The sequence below is a fragment of the Mastigoproctus giganteus genome, chromosome 5, assembly GCF_048544385.1.
Source record: "Mastigoproctus giganteus isolate SK-2022 chromosome 5, ASM4854438v1, whole genome shotgun sequence".
NCBI lineage: Eukaryota > Metazoa > Arthropoda > Arachnida > Uropygi > Thelyphonidae > Mastigoproctus > Mastigoproctus giganteus.
In genome coordinates this window covers 176,474,562-176,499,814 of record NC_143579.1, presented here as the reverse complement: position 1 = coordinate 176,499,814, position 25,253 = coordinate 176,474,562, and the positions used below count along the sequence as shown (strand labels likewise).

General features: G+C 36.0%; 1 protein-coding gene across 1 annotated transcript in view; it reads left to right on the top strand.

The window, feature by feature from the left end:
* Positions 1-25,253, top strand: part of hob (bridge-like lipid transfer protein family member hobbit) — a 916,854-nt gene that overhangs the window by 818,139 nt on the left and 73,462 nt on the right. Inside the window, exons 43-45 of the mRNA XM_090374277.1 lie at positions 5,447-5,564; positions 9,098-9,330; positions 12,243-12,339. Coding sequence (XP_090230403.1) covers positions 5,447-5,564; positions 9,098-9,330; positions 12,243-12,339 — 448 coding nt within the window. The remainder of the gene's footprint in view (positions 1-5,446; positions 5,565-9,097; positions 9,331-12,242; positions 12,340-25,253) is intronic.

The window sequence follows — 25,253 nt, the reverse complement described above, 5'->3', positions numbered from 1 at the left end:
AATCTGTCTAAATGGGTGTAGAGAAGTTGAATCTAGATTGGTGAAGGGACTTTATATTGTATCCTTGTAAATTAATGCACTTTTGTAATACATATTTGCTTTAACTTTCTATGCAGTATTTTATTCTCAATTGACACAATTACAGATGACTAAATTTTTATTGTTGTTAATTGTAACTCCATCTGTATTATCATCCCACCAGTTACTCAGTTGAGTTTCAAAATATCTCTTTTTGTTAAGTACCTGTATTGTGGTGGTTATGCTATTTTTTTATAGTCATTCCAATAGGTGTACGTAGCATTTGAACATAGTTTAATTGTGCCTTTCTTTTCATTAATATCATTTGTTGTGGAATACCATATATTGTTCCCTTTGAAATAATTAGTTACATTTAAATTGTAAATGACAACACCACATATTTGCTGTACTGGTGTGTAAAATGTGGATTTCAAAATTAAAGTCAATATTCGAGACATTCTTAAAATTATGACTGTGGTTTTTGACTCTAATCCTGAGATCGTTTTTGCTGATGCTGTCTACAGCTGGAACAAATTAGTGGAATCCTGATTTGAGCTATTAGAATGCTGATATACAGTAGTGCCCTATTTTCATGTACAGTAAATCTTGCACAAACATTACTTGTCAGTACCTCTGTACTGCCAGTTCATCCAACCTGAAATTTCTCTGCATGGTGCTGCTCGGGCTCCTAAAATATATCCCACTTCTCATATTTACCTATATAGTAGAACTTTGATTGTCCATCACCCTGTTTACCGTCAGTCTCTGTTAACCATCACTTATACCCACTACGCCGTAATGTATTGTGATTTTGGCAGCATGTGTCACTAAGCCTTTGTTTACAATTCACTGTATACAGTTGTACTTTAACCTCTCGTTTCATATTTTAATAATTTTTATTTAGTAAACCCATTGAAATGACAGAAAAACGTAAATGAGTAGTGTTGAGATTATCACAAAAAAATTGAAATAATCAGTCATCTAAGAAAAGGTAAAAGTGTACAAGTATAGCATCGGTTTATGGAATACGAGGGTGGTTCAATAAAGAATCGCTCTGACCTAGCTGCAGAGTTGCTAGCCTGTTGATTCTTGGCACAGGTTTTAGTCCTTCTCTACATAGCCACTGTGCAGATTTACACATTTTTCCCATCGATGGATGAGGCTACGGATACCGTTTTTGTAGAAGTGGTGAAGTTGGTCTTTGAATCATGGACTCTGTTGCCGAAATGAGTGTCTCGTCATCAGGGAAGTGGATTCCCCGAAGAAATGATTTGAGAGAAGGAAACAAGAAGTCCGATGGTGCAAGATCGGGTGAGTAGGCTGGCAGTATTTCATATCCACAAATGGCCACTTGTGCTGTTGCAATTTCAGAAGTGTGAACTGGGGCATTGTCTTGAAGCATTCTCACCTTTGGACAGCATGCTACACCTACATGTTTTGATTTTCTCCCGTAATTTTGTAAGTTGGCATAATAGGCACCTGTAATTGTTTTACCTTTTGGCAGGTAATCAGTCATTATAACGCCTTTCTGAACCCAAAACACTGTCAGCAAGACCTTTCCTGCTGACACTTGGATCCTTTCCTTCTTGGGGGGGGGGCTGTGACGTTGCCATTCCATAGACTGCTTTTTACTTTCAGGGTCAAAATGGTGTATCCAACTTTCATCCTGGGTGATTAGACGAGAGAAAAAAGTCTTACTCATTTTTTTGGCACAGGGCCAACAACTCTTGTGATTTCTGTTTTGATCAGCCTCCTAAATGTTCATCGTTGCAGAAATTATCACAATTCCATATTTTCTTGCAAAGTAGCAACCAAGTGCTTGCAAGGCCTAAGAAAGGAAGATTTCTACAAGTCAGTGAAAATGGTGTATCCAACTTTCATCCTGGATGATTAGACGAGAGAAAAAAGTCTTACTCATTTTTTTGGCACAGGGCCAACAACTCTTGTGATTTCTGTTTTGATCAGCCTTCTAAATGTTCATCGTTGCAGAAATTATCACAATTCCATATTTTCTTGCAAAGTAGCAACCAAGTGCTTGCAAGGCCTAAGAAAGGAAGATTTCTACAAGTCAGTGAAGCTGTGATACGTTTTTTAATGGAGACACGTGCAAAAAGATTACTCATCATTCGACAAGCCATGCAATTGAAAGCTGGAGAAATTGGCAAGTCCCTCAGAATAGAGAAAATAATTTTTAAAGGCAGTTGCGGCTGGTGCGACAGACTCATACGTCTTGGTGGGTTATCGTTAAGGTGCCGAACATCTATCTGTCAAAAAATTCCTGCAGACTTTCAACAGAAGCTGATTAACTTTTAGTGACAGGTGATGAAATTAAGGAAAAAAAGAAACTATGAGTTTAGTCAAATTGGAAATGATGAAACCCTGGTCTTCTTTGATATGCCTCGAAATTACACCGTCAACGCTAAAGGTGCTAAAGAAATCAAGGTTATAAGCATGGGCTACAAAAAGCAACATATCACTGTGATGCTATGCTTCACCGCTGATGGTCGAAAGTTGCCACCGTATTTAATTTTAAATTGAAAAACCATACCGAAGAATGAAATTTTCCCCAAATATGTTTTTGTGCATGCGCAAAAAAATGGACTGCGGCAGAGCTTATGGAAGACTGGCTAATTGTTGTGTGGAATAGATGTCGTGGAAGTTTTTAATCCACCTAGCATGCTAGTACTTGATGCATTTCGTGGACATTTGTCTGAACGGGTCAAAAATAAAATTGTGCAAAAATGTGGTGACTTAGTTGTGATTCCTGATGGCATGACTAGACAACTGCAGCCACTCGACATTTCAATCAACAAACCATTTAAGGATTACTTGTTAAAGGAATATGAATCCTGGCTGTTGACTGACAACCTTCCACTGACACCTTGCAGAAAAATTAAGAAAGTGCCGGCATCAAAATTGGCAGAATGGGTATCAACAGCTTGGAAGCTGTTGATACCCATTCGACATCCAGAAAGAATAGTGCAAGCACTCATTTAAAAAATGTTGCATCACCAATGCTCTCAATGGCTCAGAAGACGATATATTATGGGATAATGAAGATAACGAAAACTCAGAAGAATCTGACCCTGAATGTGAAGTAGACTCTGATATTTTGATTCAGATGCAGATATCAATGGGTCAGAAGATTCAGAAGGAAGTGATGAATAACATACCTACTGATAAATACTATTGTTGTTGGTAAATTGAATTCTATTATAATAAAAATATTTGTTAGATTTATCGTTTTATTTTATTTTATTTTTTTTTTTCTTAGAATAAAAGCTTTTTTCTGTTGGTGGTACTGAAATTAAGGTGCGTCTTACAATCAGTGCCATCTTAGAGTCGAAGAAATATGGTAAATGCTTTGCCAGTTAAATATTTCTCACAAAGCACCGTGTGGATGAGCCAAGGTATATTTCATGATTGGTTTCATAAAATATTTGTACCATATGTAAGATCACATTTGGTATCAAAAGGTTTACCACAATATGCAATGCACCTACTCATCCCATACACATATATGATTTAAAAAGCGATGACGACGCCGTTTTCTGCTAGAAAACGGCGTCTCCATAGCCAGGTGGGCAGGAGCAGCAGTGTGTAGCACGCACTTCTTGATTAGACCGGGGTTCAAGCCCGTGCCCACCAAATACAGAGGATGCGGAAAGGTCAGGGAATGACCACCGCATATCCCCGGAGCAATATGGCCTTAGTTGCTAATATTCCTAAAAACCAAACAACAACAACTGCCAGAAAACATGACATCTCTCATTCAACCGATAGATGAAGACACGATTGAGAGTATGAAACATCGTTATTGCAAAATGTTCATTCAGAAACTTGTTTTGTCAGAAAATAAATTAGATGTGATTGAGATTTGGAAAGCTACACTATAAAATATTCAATTTTCAATGTTGCTGATTCCTGGATTGATGTTCCAGTTCAAACAATACAAAGAAGCTGGAATAGTTTGTGGCCAGAAATATATTCAACTGATACAGAAACCATTCCAAAAGAAACTGAAATTTTGCAGTTATGTTCAAATGGTCCTGGTGTTAAAAATATTTCAATGGAGGAAGTAAATAATTGGCTGGATATGGACAAAATGGATGCCGGATGCGAAATTTTATACAATGATAAAATTGTGCAGAGTGATGACAATTTCTGATGATTCTGAAACTGAAGAAGAAGAAAAAGCTGCTGCTGATTGAACAACAAACATAATTAGCCACTGTGAAGCTGAAACTATATTGTCAAAGTGCATTGAATAGTTCAAGGTACAAGAAGAAGCAGATGCTATGCAAGTGTTACTTTTGTGTAAAATTCGTAACATTGCCTCCCAAAAGGCTAAGGGGGGGGTAATGAAACAAAAGAAATTGACTGACTTTTTTTAGAAAAGAAACTTAATTATGTAATATTGTTTCCTTTTAAATTTCTTTAATGACATTACTAGACCAATCTAAGTCAAAATATTAAAAATAGGTAAGGTATGTATGTAGATATCCCTACTATGATTTTTTGATGACTTGATAAAAAATAAATAATAATTCAAGTTTAATTACATTTCATTAGGTTATGTATTATGCAATAAAATAAACAAGTTAGATGATCCAGTCTATTGTATGTATAATTTTTTTAAAGTGCATATTCTATTATCCATCTTTCGATTATCCGTCATGGTCTCGGTCCCGTACCCTGATGGATAATTGAAGTTCTGTTGTATGTGATTTGTAGTGACACACCACCATACATGACCAGCAGTTTCTGCAGTTGAGAATTGGAGTTGCCCAAATCCATGTCACTATTACAGAAATATTTACTATCAGTTTATTAACACAAGGTTCACCCCTGTACAGCAGGTGGGCTAGGAGGGTGTGACATGTGAGCATGTCCATGTCACTATTACAGAAATATTTACTATCAGTTTATTAAGAAAAGGTTCACCCCCTGTACAGCAGGTGGGCTAGGAGGGTGTGACATGAGACATGTGAGCCAAATTAATATAATTAATTTGGCTCACATGTCATGTTCAGTGTTCATCCATCCTAAAACTAAGTATGAAGGCATTGTATTTTCTACAGAAGTGCATACTAAATGAACTTTTAACAGTTAATGCAGAATGTGGTAATGAAGTTTCCTTTGAAAATGGGTGGGGATTACCAAGAGAACTGAAATGGTTGCTCTCTCTCTCTCTCGCAATGTCCTAATGTATGTGTGTATAGTGTTGGTAGTTGCATATGGATATAAATGGTGGAATATCCTATGAAACATCCTTCATAAAATAAAAGAAATGAATTGATACATTCCTTTAGGTGCCAAGACATGGCACCTAAAGATACCTGTGGATAAATAGTAGTAGATTATTGTGACCACTTTTGGTAATTTCTCAGAACAAATTATAAAATTTGTAATTTTTATTTGTTTAAAGATTTCTAGTGTCCAATCTACGACGTCTGGAGAAAGAGGCTTATATTGTACATAGAGCACTGTGGGAGAATCTAGACAGAGGGGATCTTATGAGAGAATTAGAAGAATTAGAAAATGAAGTGAGCACTTAGGTTTTACATAATTATTTGCATTTTTTGTCATGTAGTTTTTTAAAATATTATAAAAGTTTGAAATAACAAAGTATTTGACAGTAGTAATGTTGAGCAAAGAAGAACTCGATCGAGTGCAAAAATTCCAAAAGTGCATTAATGACTTATATTGATGACTCATATAATGACTTATTTAATGACTTGTATAAATATAGATAACTAAAAGTTGAAGAAAGTACAGCGATCTTGAGAACTGCAGACACGGTGCAGAATAAGAATTTATTCTTATTCTTGTAGTAAGAATTTTTTTTTTTAGTATTAGTCATATGGTGCAAAGTAACCCTGGGCTTTTGCTGCACTAGCCAAAAAATAAAAAAAATAAAATAAAATAATAAAGCACCTATTTGACTCCCTCCTTAAGTATGTATCAGTCCAGATGAATTTTGAATTTTCACAGGCTGTCAGCCCCAGTCACCCATAGAAGCAATTTATTTCAGTAATTAGCATCTCTCTGTCTGAAAGAAAACTTCCTGCAATCCAGTCTAAACCTCTTCTCCCTCCACCTCCATAATTTGAATTTATGGAAACCAGTTCTGGATCATTTATAATAATGAAAGCTTCACCCTTGTTCATTTTACTTTTACCTCCCTCATCCTTATACACCTCAATAAAATCTCCTCTAAGGTGTCTAGTTTCCTACTTGTGCAGCCCACATATCCAAAATCTTTTCTTTGGACCATTTCAAGGAAGTCTGTTTTTTTTTTAAATGCAGTCTCCATACCTGGACCCAGCATTCCAAGTGTGGTCTCACACAATTGCCTTATGCAGTGGTATTGTGATCTCCCTATCTCTACAAGCAAATGTATGATAAATCACTGATAGGACACTGTTAGTCCTCCTTGCCACCTGTCTGCTCTGTTCAGAGAACTTCAAGTCCAACAGTATTGTAATTCCCAAATTCCTTTTTTCCTTTACTGTTTTTAGTTTAATCCATCAGGCGTGTAAGTTATTTTGCCAATACTATCCCCAAATGCAAGACATCGAATTTTGATGCATTAAAAGATAGCTGCCACTTTTCCGACCATCTCTGAAGTCTATCTAGGTTGCCCTGAGGAAGCTGTAATTCACATTAATCATTAACTACTCTACCAATCTTGATATCATCTGCAAATTTTGACATTGCACCAGTCATTTAAAAAAATCAAAAACAATAGTGGTCCTAGTTTTGGTCCTCGGAGGAATCCCATTTCTTATATTAGCCCCATCTAAAGAATAACTTAATATGTTAGTATGTATGTTTATAAAGGACTTCTCCACTAATGATGATGTCCCCCAAGGTTCAGTTCTTTCCCCCACTCTTTTCCTCTTGTATATTAATGACCTTCTTCCATTGACCGGACATCCTATCCATACTTTCGCTGATGATAGCACATTGCATTCAATTTTCCAGTTCGAGAAACCTTGCCCTACTCAATCAGCTTCAACTTCTCGAATATCCGCTACCAATTCCTTAAATGCCGATCTCCAGGTAATTGTCCAGTAGGGCAAAGACAACTTAGTTGATTTCAATCCTTCTAAAACTCAGTCCTGTCTTATATCTCGCCAAAAGGATTCTTCTCCTATGCTTATCTTTGGTGACACTCCGATTTCTAGGCAAGATGATATATCTCTTTTGGGGATTATCTTGACTTTTGATCTCTCTTGGCACAAGCACATTACAAATATTGTTTCCTCTCCATCTAAAAAACTTAGTTTTTTCTTTCGCACTCAGCATTACTTTTCTTCCAAACAGCTGTTCACTTTGTACAAATCACAAATCTGCCCTACCGTGGAATATTGTTCCCACATCTGGTGCGATGCCCCTAAAACCTCTCTCAGGCTTCTAAATTCCATTCAGAAGAGGGCAATTAGGTTAATTAATGACTCATCTCTAACAGAGTCTCTCTCTCTCCATTCTCTGTCTCATAGATGTACTGTTTCTGCTGCATGCCTTTTCTACAGATACTTCCATGGGCACTGTTCTTCTGAATTGGCTTCTATAATTCCTGCTCTCTCTTTCAAAACAGTCTGAAAATGTGCTACTAACATCCATTTACTGTCCAGCTTCAAACTCACAGAACAAACTTTTCATCTTCCTCATTTATTCATTAAACTGCCATTTTCTGGAACAAACTTTCTTCATACGTATTTCCTGAAAGTTGCAGTCTACAGAAGTTCAAGTCTAATGCCAACAAATATCTTCTTTCAATTTCTGAACCGCCAACCCAAGCATGCTACTAAGTACATAGGTTCTAATACCTCTTGTGTTTGGGGTTTACATAAAAAAAAAAATATGCCACATAAATTACTTTATTAACTTCATTCCTAAATAAAAAATAGACCCAAAAGGTGGGGAAACAGAGAGTTTTTCTCTCACCAGTGAACTTATAATTGTTCACTCATTTACTAAAATGCCAGATAATCCCTAATCAAATAACTACATATCTTGATATATACCTCACCAACAGTTTTTCAAAATGCAGTTAATGTTGGCAGTCCTCTTTGTCCCATTACACTCAACTTTGGGACACTCCATATTCACAACTTGTTCCTGGACATTATATACATTAACATCATATATCGACTTTCAATAGTGGGCCTTTGTCTTTTCAACATCGACAAGTCGACAAATAAATTTTCAATTGTGATGGCGATTATATAGTTATATAATAATGTGGTGCTTTTTGACCGTATTATTTTATAAAAATGACTGAAAAAAGAAAAAAATGAGTGTGTCATCAACTTAATACAGTCTAGACAAAGCTGAAATAATTAAGCATGTCAAAAGTAGTAAATATTTAGCTTCAGTCAGGCACTCATTGGCTGTAAGGATTTTATATGCAGTTAACAATTATGTCAAAAAAGCAAGGTGCAGTGATTAAGGAAATGGAAAGATCTTTAAATTATGGATTGAGAACCAGTGTCAAAAAAAACTCTCCAGTGAATCTTTAATTGTTCAAGGGAAATCTGTGAGTTTGTATAGTGATTGGAATAAACATTTGGGCAGAAGTGCTGCTTATGCTCCAAAATTTCATGCACACATTGTCTGGTTCGATAGGCTCAAGAAGAGGGTAAATTGCATAAAATAAGATAGACTGGAGAATCTGCTGCATTAGAGTTTTGTGAAAGGCAATTTTGTGTGAAATTTGCTGACAGCACTGAGGGGAGTTATTTTTCTGATCAAGTTTTAATGTTGAAAAGACAAGATTATTTTAGGAAAAGATATCTGCTGCGATTTATTTGACAAAGGAGAAAGTTTCACTTAGGCACAAGGTAGGCAAGGTAGCCAAAACCATTGCAGGCAGTGTTATTTACATAAAATTATAATTATAAGTAAGGAACTTTAATGATCCTGTAGTGATGTGATGTAAATAAATGTAAAGATGTAAAAAAATGTAAATGTAAAGATGTAAAAATGAACATTGATGTAAATTACAGAAAATCAATTCTTAATATTCTCCTACCTCAAATTTTTTTTTTTTTTTTTTCTGTTTTATTAACAGATGTATGAATATAAAGAACAGGTTAATTCAAAAAATGAAGAACTAACTGTGATGATAAGTTGCTTTAAAGAAACACAGATCAGTGCTACCAAAACACGTCAAAAAGCAACCTCTGAAGAACAGGGGGTTACAGTTACTAGGCGAAGTGAAGTTTGCTTTAAACATGCACAGTGGAGGCTTACTGATGCAGATGGACAACTTGGAATTGCAGATTTAGTCCTCAGTAATTTTCTGTAAGTTGTAATTTTGTATTTTGAAGTACTATAGATACTTGAGCTTAAGTCGAGAAATTCAGAAATTTTCAAAATCAAAAAGTATGGGGTCATGTCAGGTTTCTACATATGGAAAGAATTTTATGTTAATAACTTAAAATAATTTTTAATGTCATCAGGAAATATTCATCTTGATTGCAGTTCTTTATAGAGTGAGCACAATGTATAAATTATTGTATATCTAATTGCTAGTGATTTTTTTGCATATTATTTCGAACAGTTTCAAGCAGTTGCTTAATCATTTAATGTTAAGGTACGTGATAAACAGCAACTTTGATTTGATAAAATACATTAATGTAAATATTCCATTCATGATGACTAATTTTACAGCTGAAAGCTTGAAGTACTGGCAATATCTTTTTGTTTTGACACAAAAGCAATTTAAAAACCCATCCTCGAAGATTTTAGCAGCCTTTGGAGTATTTTTTGCTCGATTTCCACTGAACTGGTAAGGAGCTTTTTGGTATTTCTTTAAAAGCCACATAACAAAAGTGTTAACCTATCTTTTGCAGCTTTGAAACCTGGGGTAGTTTTCTCTTTTTCAAAATAAATATTTGGCTTGTCATATGCTTCCAAAATAAGCCGGTGTCATCAGCATTAAACACTAAATGCAATAACATCCTTGAAAGTTTTTGGATACAAAGAAGCAGCTTCCATATCTATACTAGCTGCTTCACCTGTTAATTTTAGATTGTGAAGATTTTGATGTTTTTTAAAATTTTCAAACCAACTCTTACTGGCCTGAAAGATGTCTGCTTTGGATGGACAGACTTCTTCTTGTAAGCGATTAAAAATTTGCAGAGCTTTGGTGTGAATATTATCTGAACTAAGAGGTATTCTCTTTTGATTAAGATCTTCCATCCAGAAAGGAAGTAATTTTTCAGTTTTCTCTATTAACAGATTTCTCATTTTTGTAGTGCTTTTTACAGCCAATGATGTGGAACAGATAACTGAACTTTTAATTTTCTCAGCATTTTCCTTAATTTGTCAAATACTAGATTCATTTATAAAAATAAATAATTTTTTTTTCTGTTTATACTCTGGGACGACCAAACGGTCAGAGGAGTTCACAAGATAGACAGAATACAAGAAACAGCACCGTATTCAGCAGTCACGGGTTTGAACCCTGGTCACTCAAGGCACGTGTACTTATGCGCCCGCACGCCTGACCACTAGGCCAGTGTTTCTCAATCTTTTTACTCTCGTGGCACATTTTCCAAAGAAGAAAAATTTCGCGGCACACCTACGTAGTCATAGAAGAAATTTCTAAATTAAATAAATAGAACTAAAAATAATATTAACAATTTTTTTATTTATACTTATATTATATTTGTGTTATGCAAACAATTCTTACAACCAAAATAAAATATTCGGACAATGATGTTAAAATAAAAACGACGCTAGTTTTTTTTTAAGATTTCGCGACACACTTGGAAAATTTTGCGGCACACTAATGTGACGCGGTACACCCTTTGAGAAACACTGCACTAGGCTACGGCTGCTAGATTCATTTATGCTGTATTTCTTGGCCAATGCACAACCTTTTCACTATTTTCTAACTCCTTAATGATTTTTAAATTTTCCTCTAAATTTAAAATTTTTTTTGTTGTAGCGTTCTTCATTTTAGGCACTAATTAAACGCATGCTTTATATATACAAGAAATATTAAATCAGCAAAAGCAATGCTTACCGATTAAAACACTTCAAATTGCGCGAACCAGAAAAAGATTCTGTCTTAATAGCTAATGTAGGGTTACTGATGAAGAGGGTTCCCAAACGAGGAAGTTGTTTCAAAAATAACTGGACAAACACACCACTGTTTGTTGCTATTTTTGGTTATAAGAATCAGTTTTGAATGTCGTTGTGATATTTTTCTAAGCACATTTCTGGAGGTCATTACCATAAAACAACAAAAACAATTTGTACTTTCTGGTTTATTGGGCTTTTCTGTTAGTGCAATCTAATTATAAATGGGTAGTAAACTCGATCTTATTGCATTTGCAATAATACCGACAGCTGGAATTCTGTGGGATTCTACATTATTATGGTGAAATGTATTTCTCCTTCAATGAAATCTTCAATCATGTAAAAAACAAATAAATTTTCAAAATCTGCTCTTCATTCCTATTTTTGAAGCTTCATAAACAAAAATTGTGCAAGTAGCGAAACTCACTGCACAATCTAAAATCTAAAATTTTGGTAGTAAATACCTGACCACACAAATCGAAGGATCATTGTATTTCTATTTTGCAATGCATGTTAGCCTACCTGGCAGCCAATTTATTAATGAAAATAAGCAGAAATTTGCAGAATTTTTTAAATTACAATTTTAATGTAGTTTTACTATTTTTTTTTTTTTGAGAAAAGGAAAAGATGGAGAAAACTAATGTTTTTGCAAACATACAAAGAAACACTGGTGCCTCCGTAGCCAGGTGGGCAGGAGCAGCAGTGCGTAGCACACGCTTCTTGATTAGACCGGGGTTCAAGCCCGTGACCACCAAATACGGAGGATGCGGAAAGGTCAGGGAATGACCACTTCATATCCCCAGAGCAATATGACCTTAGACGCTAATGCTCCTAAAAACCAAATAACAAAGAAACACTTTGCCAACTATATTATGACTGTGAGTTGGAGAGGAGGTCAAAGCTGGGTAAAAAATATGGGTTCTCTTTCTTAAATCCAGAGAGTTGGCAGCTATGCTTGTATTTGTATATCTGTGCTCTTTAGGGTAGAACAATTTTTCTTTGTTCTTTTTCTCAATTTTTCTTTTCATTGTGAGACATGTACTATCAATGTACTTGTGTATGAAATTTTTCAATAAATTATTAATACTATTTTTGGTATTATCTTAGATCTTTTGTTTTTTATTTAGATATTCCAAGGTTACTAAAAGTGATGACTCTGTAGAACATCTCCTTGAACTAGATTATGTTAAAGTAACAAATCTTTTACCCAACCAACCATATAAGGTAACTTATTTTATGATAAAATTAATATTTATCTTTATGTACTAAATTCCACTGAATAATTTTATATAAAAAAATTTTCAAAAATGTAATAACACTAATACTACCTTAAAATGAATTTTTAAACTGAGTTTATACCTGAAAAATAATTTAAATCAGCTCAGTTACTTTAGTAGTTTTTGCATTTTTACGTAAAACCACTGTATGCAAAGTAAGGTAATGGTTTTTTATGCCATTTTTTATAGATTGTTCAGAAAAAGAAGTTTTTCTTTTATTTATTTATTTTTTATGATAGCCTTAAACTTTTGATTTTAATGGCACATAGGCAACTTAAGCCGTGATGCACCAAGTCCAAAAAAACCCCAAACACAAAAGGTATTAGAAGGTATAGTACTTGGTACCATGCATGATTTGAGGGCTAAGAAGACAGGAGATGCTTGTCAGTATTAGACTTGAATTTCTGTAGATTGTAATATTTAGGAAATGTATAAAGGGTAGTTGTTCCAGATAACAGAAATAGAATGGATAAGTAAGTAAAGTGTGTTGATATCAAATGGCACCAGGGGTTTCCCCCATCTCCACATTGCTGGATGTACCAGTTCGCTGGAAAGACCAGAGATTTAAAAGTGTGTGTGGATCATGTAGTTGTGTAATGTATGTACCGTTGTTCCTCTGACCATTTAGCCGCTGGACCCCTGCTTTGCCCACACTTGGCCTTGTGAAGGCAGACCAGGTATCCAGTAGTTTAAGAACTTTACTCTGGCAGATCCTGCCACCTAATTTCCTGAGATTTCAGTGGCTAGGACCTAAAAAAAAAAACAAAAAAAAAAAAAAAAAAAAAAAGTCCACTAGGTTGGAGGCCGGAAGTCAATGGGCAAGGTTCAATTTGCACAGTTAAATTTTGATGTGTATGGCATACACTAGTGTACAGGCAGAGTGGGGAGGGAGACTGAATACTGTGGGGGGAGAAAAGTCAGAAGAATGGGTGCGATAGAGAAGATGCTCCTAGTTATATATAGAATGGATAAATGAGGAAAAGGAAATATTAGGGGAATTACAGATGCCAATTCAGAAGAACAGTGCCCATAGAAGTACCTGTACGAAAGGCATACCGCAGAAACTGAACATCTACAAGACAGACAGTAGAGTGGTGCTGTAAGAGATATGCCATTAATGAATGGAATCTAGAAGCACAAGAGACGTTTTGTGGTACAAGCCCAGATGTGGAAACAATATTCTACATACAGGCAGAAATTGCCTCAATATTCTTATTATGCCTTGCTAACTCTGCCAAGGAATTCAAAAAATATTTCTGCACTCCAAGCAAAATGAAGAATAATATGAAATGGTACTACAACAAGAAGATATTTACTTGACAGAATAAGTCAGATTTCTTAAAAAAAAAAAAATACAATTGCAAAAAAACTGTGTTAATAGATTAAATTTATAGTTATTACCATTCAACAATTTCAACATTCAATTGTTCTATTTAATTTGAACTCTTTATATATAATTTTGTTTTTAATATAAAAATTTTTTTAAACTTTTCTTTTTAACATATTTGTGTCCTAATACTATGAAAATTAATATGTTGCTGGATCGTGAATAAAACTAGTCAACAAAAAAAAACTTTTTTTTTTATCAAAGGTGTAAAGACACTTTTATAAACCAGCTTTCCCACTGATTTCATATATGTTCTTAGTTCTTAGTGTTTTCTAAGATGTATAGTTTTCATAATATTTCATACTGCTGTAATATCAGTACAAATCAATTAAGACAATTCACAAAACACTAGACTGGTTACAATTACATTTCTATCACTTTTACACTTTAAACCCAATAGCACATGTAATTAAAATAATACAGGATACAGTACACTATTGTGAAAAAAGATATGTGCAATGGGCCCCGAGTGCCAAGCGATAGTTTCCAAGTGATTTATAGTGCGATTTTCTAGTGTTTCTCTAGGGCGAATACCACCTTTTTTTCATAAACCCTCCTCCGCTTGCAAGGTTACTGCTATCACTAGCAACGTACTGCTCTCCTATTCTTCTGATCACTTGGTCACTGGTTGGCACAGCTCCAGCCTCCACATGGCGGGGCTAGTAACCTGAGAGAAGAATCACCCTCTCCCGGGGCTAAAAGGAACAAGCATGAATTTGAATAATTTTCCGCCATTAGAGCCTTCAAGCTCAAGATCAGAAATGCATGATGTCAATGACACTAATCAACCAAAAAGAATTCGAAGAGAAGTGCAGTGCAATGAGATGCCAAACTTTCTGGTGATACACTCTCTCTGTCCAACCAACTTGTAGGCAAGTTATCACCATTTGTTATCCAGAGATATTTGGAATCCATTGCTGGAACACCAAAAATGGTTAAATGTCTACAATCCGGAAACCTCCTGATAGAAACAGCATCCTCCAAACATTCTGAGTGGCTGCTCAAAACAACAACTTTTAGTGTTTCAGCAAGGGATTCTAAATAGATTCGTTTGTCTAATTTTGGAGTGCCCCATAAGGGGTGATGTCCATTCAAAATTTGAGGAACCCATACTAGAACTCTATGCAAATGACACAATGGATATTGGATGCCCCACCTTCCCAAAAAAAGATCGTAAAAAATGCTCCTCATGCAAAAAACAGTCAGATGAATCATCTCGACAAAACCTAAATGATACACACCATTTTACAATGTTATTGCAGAGGCTTTTGTTGCAACACAGATGATACAAAAGATCTAATTAACCAATTTTCTCCAGTTGCCCTTTGTCTCTAGGAAACTTACCTAACCTTACAAATTCCTCCTTCGATAAAGAACTAGCGCCTTTATCGAAGAGATCGTAATGCTGCCCATGCCGGCAATCCTCATAAATTCAAAGATTCCAACTAAACATATCCCTCTTCAGACTGAATTAGAAGCCGTTGCTGTTCATATAACTATCCATATTGCCATAACGCTTGTCTCAATATACTTACCACCAAACCATACTTACAGTTTAAAAGATCTTGAAGATCTCATCATACAGATTCCTTCACCTTTCTGTATATTAGTGGATTTTAATGGACATCACCCCTTATGGGGCACTCCAAAATTAGACAAACAGGGTAGACTCATTGAAAGATTTCTAGAGGCCCAAAACCTCACCATACTCAATACTGGTGCACACACTCACATACAGCTCCCAAATGGACACACCTCAGTTGATCTCTCAATTAGTTCTCCAGTACTGGTCCTGACTATAGAGTGGTACGTACTAAATTATCCCATGGATAGTGACCACTTCCCAATTGTTTGTAAACTGCTTACTACACCACTCCCATTAGACCAACCCTCCAGTAACTGGAAATTCTCTAAAGCCAATTGAGCCAAATTTCAATCAGCAGTCACTCTGGACAAAAAAAAAACTATTCAACTACAGCCCATAGATAAAGTCACTGATTATATCACATCCCGCCTTTTATTTGCAGCTAAATACTCAATTCCATTATCAAATCCCCCAACGAGACAACTCTTCAACTATTGGTGGAACGAAGAGTGCAAAAAAGGAAATAAACAAAGCATTAAATTTGTTCCGTCGATCTCCAACTACATCCAATCTAATTAGCTACAAGAAGCTAAGGGCAAAAACACGTTTCATTCAAAGGAAAGCCAGGAAAGATTCTTGGGCACGGTTCGCATCTACTATCAATAGAAACACCGACTCCCGATTAATATGGAAGAAAATTGGGCAGCTTTCCGGGAAGTTTCTAATCATCTCTTCCCCAATTCTTTCTTGCAATGGGCAAGAATTCTCTTCTCCTCTAGCTATTGTAAATTCCTTGGCCAAAACCTTTGCCCAAGTCTCAGCTGCTTCAAACTACACTCCAGAATTCCAGAAAATTAAGACCACCACTGAACAGAGATCCATCAACTTTCAAACCTCACAATCACTTCCATATAATCAGCCTCTTCAATATTGTGAACTTTTACAGGCCATCAAAACATCACAAAACAGTTCTGCTGGGCCAGATGGCATATATTATGTAATGCTGCAGCATCTCGATGACAAAAACTTACAACTGCTGCTAGTCTTTTTTAACTGGATCTTCCTGGAAAATATTTTTCTAATCTCTTGGCGCCTTGCTACAGTTTTAGCCTTTTTGAAACCTGGAAAAGATCCCTCCAGTCCTAATAGTTACAGACCAATATCTCTGTCAAGTTGCCTTGGTAAAATTCTCAAAAAAATTATCCACAGCCGACTCATTTGGATCATTGAAATTCAACATCTATTGAGTAACTGTCAACATGGCTTTCCCAAAACAGGTCATCCTTAGATCTGATGATCAAGGCTGAATCTGAAATTCACAATGACTTTATAAAAAATGAACACCTTGTTATGGTCTCCATAGATATAGAGAAGGCATTTGATACCACCTGGCGGTATGGCATTCTCAGTGACCTTCATACTCTTAGTTTACGAGGCAACCTGCCCATATTTATTAAGAACTTCCTCCAAAGCTGTACTTTCCAGGTTCGATATCAAAACTCCCTTTCTAATACATTCTCACAGGAAGAAGGAGTACCACAAGGGTCAGTACTGAGTGCAACCCTATTTGCCCTTAGAATTGATTCCATTACAAAAGAACTCCCAAATACTGTTTAGGCATATCTTTACGCTGATGATCTCTATTTCTTGCCGTTCTCAGAACATAAGATCTATCGAAAGCCAACTGCAGATGACCCTTAATAAAGTGCAAAAGTGGGCTGAGCTCAGTGGATATCGTCTTTCCCATCAGAAAACTGTCGCGATCCACTTTTGCAATCAACGAAAATTTCATATAGACCCTGAACTTCAGATATCAAATTGCACCATTCCGATTGCCAACAATATCAAATTCTTGGGATTGATCGTTGACAGCAAGTTAAACTTCTTTGAGCACATTAAATCAATACACGCTACCTGTCTGAAAAAACTGAACATGCTAAGAGCTTTATCTGCCGTGTCTTGGGGAGCAGATCGTACAACTTTGCTGCTCATATATAGAGCACTGTGATTAGATCCCATTTGGATTATGGTGCTCCAGTTTATGATTCTTCCCGAAAGAGTGTATTATGTTGGCTGGATCCTATACAACACAGTGCACTGTGGATTGCTCTTGGCGCTTATAGAACATCTCCCACCTATAGTCTATACATTGAAGCTCATGAGCCCCCTCTGTACCTCTGCAGAAGAATGTTATTACTTAAATATGCAGCCAAAATACAAAGTTGCTCTCTGCATCCTATTCAGCCATACCTCTTTAATCCACCATTTCACCAATCTCTATAGAAATAAACCAAGTAAAATACGATCAGCAGACCTACGGCTCCTTGAAAAAACACAGAATTGGAATGTTCCTCTCTACAATAGGCAACCGGAAAAAATTACTCTTCTCCATCCTGGACCCCTTTCCTTAACTGACATGTGATACATATTTAATTCAATGGGGAAAGAGCTGTCTACCGACTTTTAATGTGCAACAACTCCATACTTGCTATATTCAAAACTATGCTGACTTCCTACCGATATATATAGGATGGTTCCAAATCTCATTCAACTGTTGGAGCAGCATCTATCATATCAGCTGTTATCATATCAGCTTCTCTTGCACCTGAGTACAGCAGCTTTTCTGCAGAACTATATGCAATTAGCTCTAGAAATTTGACTCTTCACCCATCTGCAAGATATATAGTTTACACCGACTCCCTCAACTTAATTAGAGCAATGCAGAATCCCTCGCATAAGGATCACCCTGTTATAAATCAGATCAGGAGTTTGAAAATTGAAGATCATCAACAATGAGTGAACTTTTGCTGGATTCCATCACATTCAGGCATTAAAGGGAATGAACTGGCTGATATTTCTGCTAAAAATCCATCAACTTTAGACTTATTACTTAACCTCTGTCTTCATTCCAGCTTCTGATTATAATATCATAATTCAAGCAGCATACCATGCACAGTGGTCAGAGCTATGGCATAAACAAACAAATAATAAACTCTTCCAATTGAAACAAGATCCAAAATTTTGGCACTCAAGCATTCAGACAGTTCAGCGAGAAGAAGTGGTGCTCACATGGATTAGAATAGGCCATACTCATCTGACTCACCTTTATCTACTCACAGGCAATGATCCTCCTCAGTGTTCACACTGCTTGGAACATCTAACAGTCAAACATATTTTGATTGACTGTGCACATTATCAACACCATCGAACTTCAATATTTCTTTCTCCAGCTAATCTACAAAAATCAAGGACATTAAATCATATCATTGAAGAGGAGGGAAATGTTAATGAACTTTACTGTTTTTGAAAGAAATTGGAATTTATGATCAAATATAAATAGTTGCTGAGCAGAAATGAAATTGAACTGGCTTCATATTAATTATTATTTTTAACGTTCCTATGAATAGGCGCACTATAGCCACAGCAGCAGCTTGTGCACTATTAAACACACACACACACACACACACACACACACACACACACACACACACATGCAATTTAAATATTTTGTGCAGATGATTTCCTTTGAAATACAACATCCAGCAGTTGCCTGCCAATATATTTTTCATTCCAGAAACCTTATTAGTGGTTTCCATTCACTTAATGTCTTTGGAATCATTCTCCCTGATCATGTGATTTTTGGGAAAGAAGTCTAAATGCAAGAAATGAAGTTTCAGTGAAGTACAACATCTTATTTCTTTGAACAGTTTTTGAACTCCCATATCTTTACATATCGGAAAGAACTGTTACACAATTGCCTGTTACCTTCATGTCTTTATGGAATGGTTCCCTCTGATCGTCACTCACCCACTATGCCTAGGTTTTTTGGGAAGAAGTCTAAATGCAAAAAATGAGGTTTCAAAAACACAACATCCATTTCTTTCTACATTGAGCAGTTTTTGAACTCCCATATCTTTGGAAATTCAAAAACTCTCAAAATGAGTATGTTGTATGCTGGAGACCTGTTGTGATCCACAAAGTTTCCACAAAACCATTTGAAAGCCTGGCATGCTTCCAGTTCTAATACACTGGGGCACCTTTCATCCTACAGAAACTCTCCAACTTAAGGCACCACAAAGATTCTCTCTTTCACTTTTGTGACACTAATTTTTGAAACTATATTGTGTTAGTAATGAACTCCTGAAATTCATCCTTTTACCGACTGCTTTTACAAAACTGTTCATTAGGTCAAGTTTAATGTTTAGTGGTGGAAGGAAAATTTTCATTGGATCCACAAATGGAACATACTGAACACTACTTGTTTCTGCTCGTAAGTGCTCCTTTGAGTCACATGTGTTGTGATTGTGTGCAGTAGAACAGCTGTCCCATAAACATAGGAAACAACATTTTATGACCCCCTCCTTTCATGCCCATTAAAGAACCAGTCACTTTGGGTTTGGTCAATACATGTCAAACAAACTTTGCTCAACATGTGGTGACCTGTTCAACTCCTCACAGTGAACTTTGCTGTGAGGAGTTGATGAACAGGTGATATTTGGATGTTATGTTAATACATAAAAAAGGCACTTGGGGCAGATGGAATCTATCCAGTTATATTAAAGGAGGCAGCAGGGGAAGTAAGCAAACCCTTAGCCATAATTATGAGACCATTCGTAGATTCAGGTGGGGTCCCCGTGGACTGGAGATCTGCAAATGTATCTCTAATTCACAAAGGGTGACACAAATAATTATACACCTGTTAGTTTAACTTCTGTTCCAGAGAAAATAATGGAGTCACTGGTTAAAGAAACGCAGGTTCGTCTAGACAAGACTTCAGCTATAGCTCGGACACAACATGGGTTTGTTAGTGGGAAGCCTTGTCTGACCAATTTGATTGGATAATATGATGTAGTCACAAAGGAACTGGATGCAAAAATCAATTTTTATTATCATATACTTGGATTTCAGGAAAGCTTTTGATACTGTTGCACATGGAAGGCTGCTGTACAAATTGGAGCAGTATGGCATTAAGGGCAAGTTGCTACAATGGATAAAGGGGGATGGTTGAGTGGAAGACAACAGAGAGTGGTAATAAATGGACACTGCTCTTCGTGGACTAATGTTATTAGTGGAGTCCTCCAGGTTCGGTGCTGGACCCATTGTTATTTTGTGTATTTACCAATGATATCGATGAAGGTATATCATGCTTAATTACCAAGTTTTCAGATGATACAAAGGTTGACAGTATATCATGCTTAGTTAGCTCGGACACAGCATGGTTTTGTTAAGGGGAAGTCTTGCCTGACCAATTTGATTGGATACTATGATGCAGTCACAAAAGAACTGGATGCAGGGAATAGCTTTGATATTATATACTTGGATATTAGAAAGGCTTTTGATACTGTTGCACATGGAAGACTGCTGCACAAATTGGAGCAGTGTGACATTGGAGGCAAATTGCTGCTATGGATAAAGGGGTGGTTGAGGGGGAGAAGACAGAGAGTGGTAATCAATGGACACTGCTCATCGTGGACTAATGTTATTAGTGGAGTCCCTCAGGGCTCAGTGTTGGGTCCATTATTGTTTTCTGTATTTATAAATGATATTGATGATGGTATATCAAGCTTAATGTCCAAGTTTGCAGACGATACAAAGGTTGGCAGGGTTGTCAAGGACACTACTGACACTATGCTGCTGCAACAGGATCTGGAAAGGTTGAGCAGATGGGCTGAGAGGTGGCAAATGAAGTTTAACATTGACAAATGTAAAGTACTACACATGGGAAACAGCAACCCCAGAGCAACGTATCAACTCTGTGGTACTACACTGACAGTGGTAGAGAATGAAAGGGACCTGGGAGTGGTTGTGCAGGCCGATATGAAGTTCTCTGAGCAGTGTAGACGGGCTGCAAGAGTAGCTCATGGTGTATTGTCAATGATATATAGGAATTTTTCTAGCAGGGATAAGGAGGTGATTATTCCCTTGTATAAGGCAATGGCAGGCCACACCTAGAGTACTGTATACAGGTCTGGAGGCCTCATTTCAAGAAGGATGTAGAGCTGCTGGAACGAGTACAGAGAAGGGCAACAAGATTAGTGAATGGAACAAAGGGGTGCTCTTACGAAGAAAGGCTTAAGTTTTGCAAATTACAGTGTCTGGAGACTAGGCACCAGCGAGGTGATCTGATAAAGATGTATAAAGCCTTGAATGGTTTGAGCATGCTCAATGCTGATGGGATTCTTCCTCTAGCTCAGAAAAATCACCTGAGAGGGCATAAATTCAAATTGAGGAAAGACAGATGTAGGATAGACGTGCGGAAATTCGCCTTTAGCCAGCGGGTGGTTGGTTGGTGGAACAGACTTCCATCCCTTGTAGTGGAGGTTGATAGCCTAAATAAGTTTAAGGCTCAGCTGGACAGGTATTTCGAACGAACAGAGGGGTGAAGTGGAAGTGGGTTTTTTTTTTTTTTTTTTTTTGGCTGATGCTGCATAAGCTTGCTTTCTTGCATCAAATGCCTCTACTAATGCTAATGCTAACTTGGTAATTAAGCATGATATACCTTCATCGATATTAGTAAATACACAAAATAACAATGGGCCCAGCACCGAACACAGCATGGTTCGGTGCTGGGCCCATTGTTATTTTGTGTATTTACCAATGATATCGATGAAGGTATATCATGCTTAATTACCAAGTTTTCAGATGATACAAAAGTTGACAGGGTTGTTAATGACAGTAAAGACAGTATGCTACTACAACAGGTTCTAGAAAAGTTAGGCAGATAGGCTGAGAAGTGGCAACTGAAGTTGAACATTGACAAATTCAAAGTACTGCATATGGGTAGCAGTAACCCAAGAGAAACATACCAACTGTATGGTACAGGCAGTTCTCACTTAACGAGTTTTTGCTTTACGAGTTCCCAGGTTTATGAGTGTTTTTTTCCAAAGTATCAGGTATCAACAAAATCGAAAATATGAACATTAATTGCAAAAAATGAATATTAAACATTCATAAATACCACATTTCAAACCACGCATGTAGCTATACAATAAAGTGTACCCAGCTTTACAATATTAATCTGTTTCAGAGACACCATCATGAAAATATTGTGATGTGAACCCAATAACATCTAATTTTTTGGTAATTCATTCCACGACCTCGGAAGTTGAAATTTTCGCTATATAACTCTCTAAAAGGTCATTTTTATAGTGCAAATTGTTAGTTACCAATTCAAATCACTAAAATGCACCACACTTTCATTGTTATCATATGTTCTGTTATAAGAAACAATTTTGAATGCCTTTGTGACATTTTTCTGAAGCACATTTCTGGAGGTCACAACCATAAAACAATAAAAACGATTTGCATTTTTTGCAATTTATTGGGCTTTTCTGTTACTGCAAGCAATTATAAATGGGTAGTAAACTCATTGTTATTGCATTTGTGAAAATTCCAATAGCTGGAATTGTGTGGTTTTTTGCGTTATTATGGTAAAATGTGTTTGCCCTTTACTGAAATCTTCAATCGTGTAAAAAACATAAATAAATTTTCAGAATCTTCTCTTCATTCTTTTTTTTTTTTTATCTTCGTAAACTTGTTACTCAGCACAAATCGTGTTAGTTGCAATTTGTGCGTTCTGTTAAAAAATGCTTATGCGTGTATTGAAATTTATAAAGAAAATAGAAGATTACCTTGGAAACAAACGCCTCTTGAAGCATTTCTGAAAAAGACGACTCCTTGTGCAACAAACCAACGAGTGCCGAGCCAATAATAAGTGATCAACGAGTGTGCATTTAGTCGATGATGAAGAATAAACATTCTTTAAAATTTGTAAGTCATAAATAATTTCTTTATTATTATAATTTGCTTGATTTTACAGGCTGCGTTTTAATTTATTTGGATAAATCAGTCATTGTTTAAACATAAACTAATTAGCTAACTAATTTTATTGTTGAGAACGTAACCCCTATTTTTAACATTATGTCTATGGGATTTAATACCTGCTTTACGAGCTTTCGCATTACGAGCGCATGCTAGGAACGAATTAACTCATAAAGTTGAGAACTACCTGTACTACTCTCAGGGTAGTGGAGAATGAAAAAGACCTGAGGGTAATTGTGCAGTCAGATATGAAGTTCTCCGAGCAGTGCAGACAGGCTAGCAGAGACAAGGAGATGATTATCCCCTTGTATAAGACAATGGGGCCTCTAGACCTGTACTACATACAGGTCTGGAGGCCTCATTTTAGGAAGGATTTAGAGTGGCTAGAATGAATACAAAGAAGGGCAACAAGATTGTTAGAAGATAGAAAGAGTTGCTCTTACCAAAAAAAGCTTAAGTTCTGCAATTTGCAGCATCTGGAGACTAGGCATCTTTGAATTGGTCTAATTGAGGTGTATAAGGCCTTGAATGGTTTGAGCAGGCTCAATGCTGATGGGATTCTTCCGCTTGCTCAGATTACGAACCTGAGGGGGCATAAATTAAAATTGAGGAAAGACAGTTGCAGAATAGATGTGCGGAAGTTTGCCTTTAGTGCTGGTAGTTGATTGCTGGATCACACTTCTATCTGTTGTTGGGGAAGTTGATAGCTTAAATAAATTTAAGGCTGAACTGGGCAAACATTTGGGTGACCGGATGGGTAAAATGGGATGGTTATTTTATTTATTTTTTTATTTTTTTGGCTGATGCTGTATAAGCTTGCTTTCTTGCATCGTATGCCTCAACTAATGCTAATTCTAACAAAGATAGATTATATTTTATATCTCGCTTCTTTAATTATCATATTTTCTTTATTTTTACCATTCCCCAATATGTGTTCATGCACTGTCATCAAAGAAATCATCCAAAAACAATATACCTTTTGTCAAATATATAAATAAATAATAATAAAGGAAAACAGGAAGCACAGTATCTAACTTGAAAATATCCAGACATCTGAACTGAATCAAACATAATGAAATACGTTCAACACTGAATTAAACAAAACTAGTTATAAACAATCCCCTTGAGATGAGATTAAATCACATTTTTTTCATATTACTTGCATAAACAGTTATATATAACTTCAAGACTAAATAGTTCTCATGCTAGTTGCAAAATAAGAGAAAACATAGCGAATAAGTGTTTTCCAAACTGTTATGAAATAGCTTGAAACAAACACTATATTGCTAGACCTTCTTATGCTATAACCTCTGGGAAAAAGATGAAAAAAAAATCAAAACCATACCAAATAAAAACTTGCCTATATTTAGGAAAGTACAGAAAATCACCGATTTTATATTCACCCAACAATTATGCTGGCTTGTTATTTTCAAATTAGACCTTATGGGCTGGGCATAGCATTTTCGCCACAAGGTTGAATGCTTTTACTTCACCACTGTCTATATTTCTGATTTCCATAACTTATCCATTCCAGCTCTACATGATATGCAGGGTTAGTCTGTGATAATAATATGCAATGCAGTGTGTGTCAGACCTGTTACAACAAAATGTATTTTCGATTATTGGGGGTTGGAAAATTGTTTGAAATTTAAAAAAATAACCATACAATGCCTATGAAAAATAATATAAGGTGAGTACTCTGTCTTCATGCCAAACATAATTTTCTTGGAGTTCAAAAGCTTCCTTTAAGCATAGACAAAAACAGAGCTGATGGAATAAGTAAATTAATATGTATAACTGTTATTTATTTTTATATTGTCTCTTTTTGTTGGATTTTTGCGTGGAGGGTTTTGCTTGGTCTCTTTATTTGTTAGATTTCTGTTGTTGGCAGCTTTTTTAATATTTCAAATACTTACATCCTATTTTTTCTAAGTACTTTATATAAATTTCTTCTTTAATCAGCTTATGTTGTTTAGATAAGATATTTATATTTTATGTTGTACTTCAGAGCAAAGCAAACAAGTTAATATATGCAATGTGTTACATATCAGACTCATCATTAAAAAAT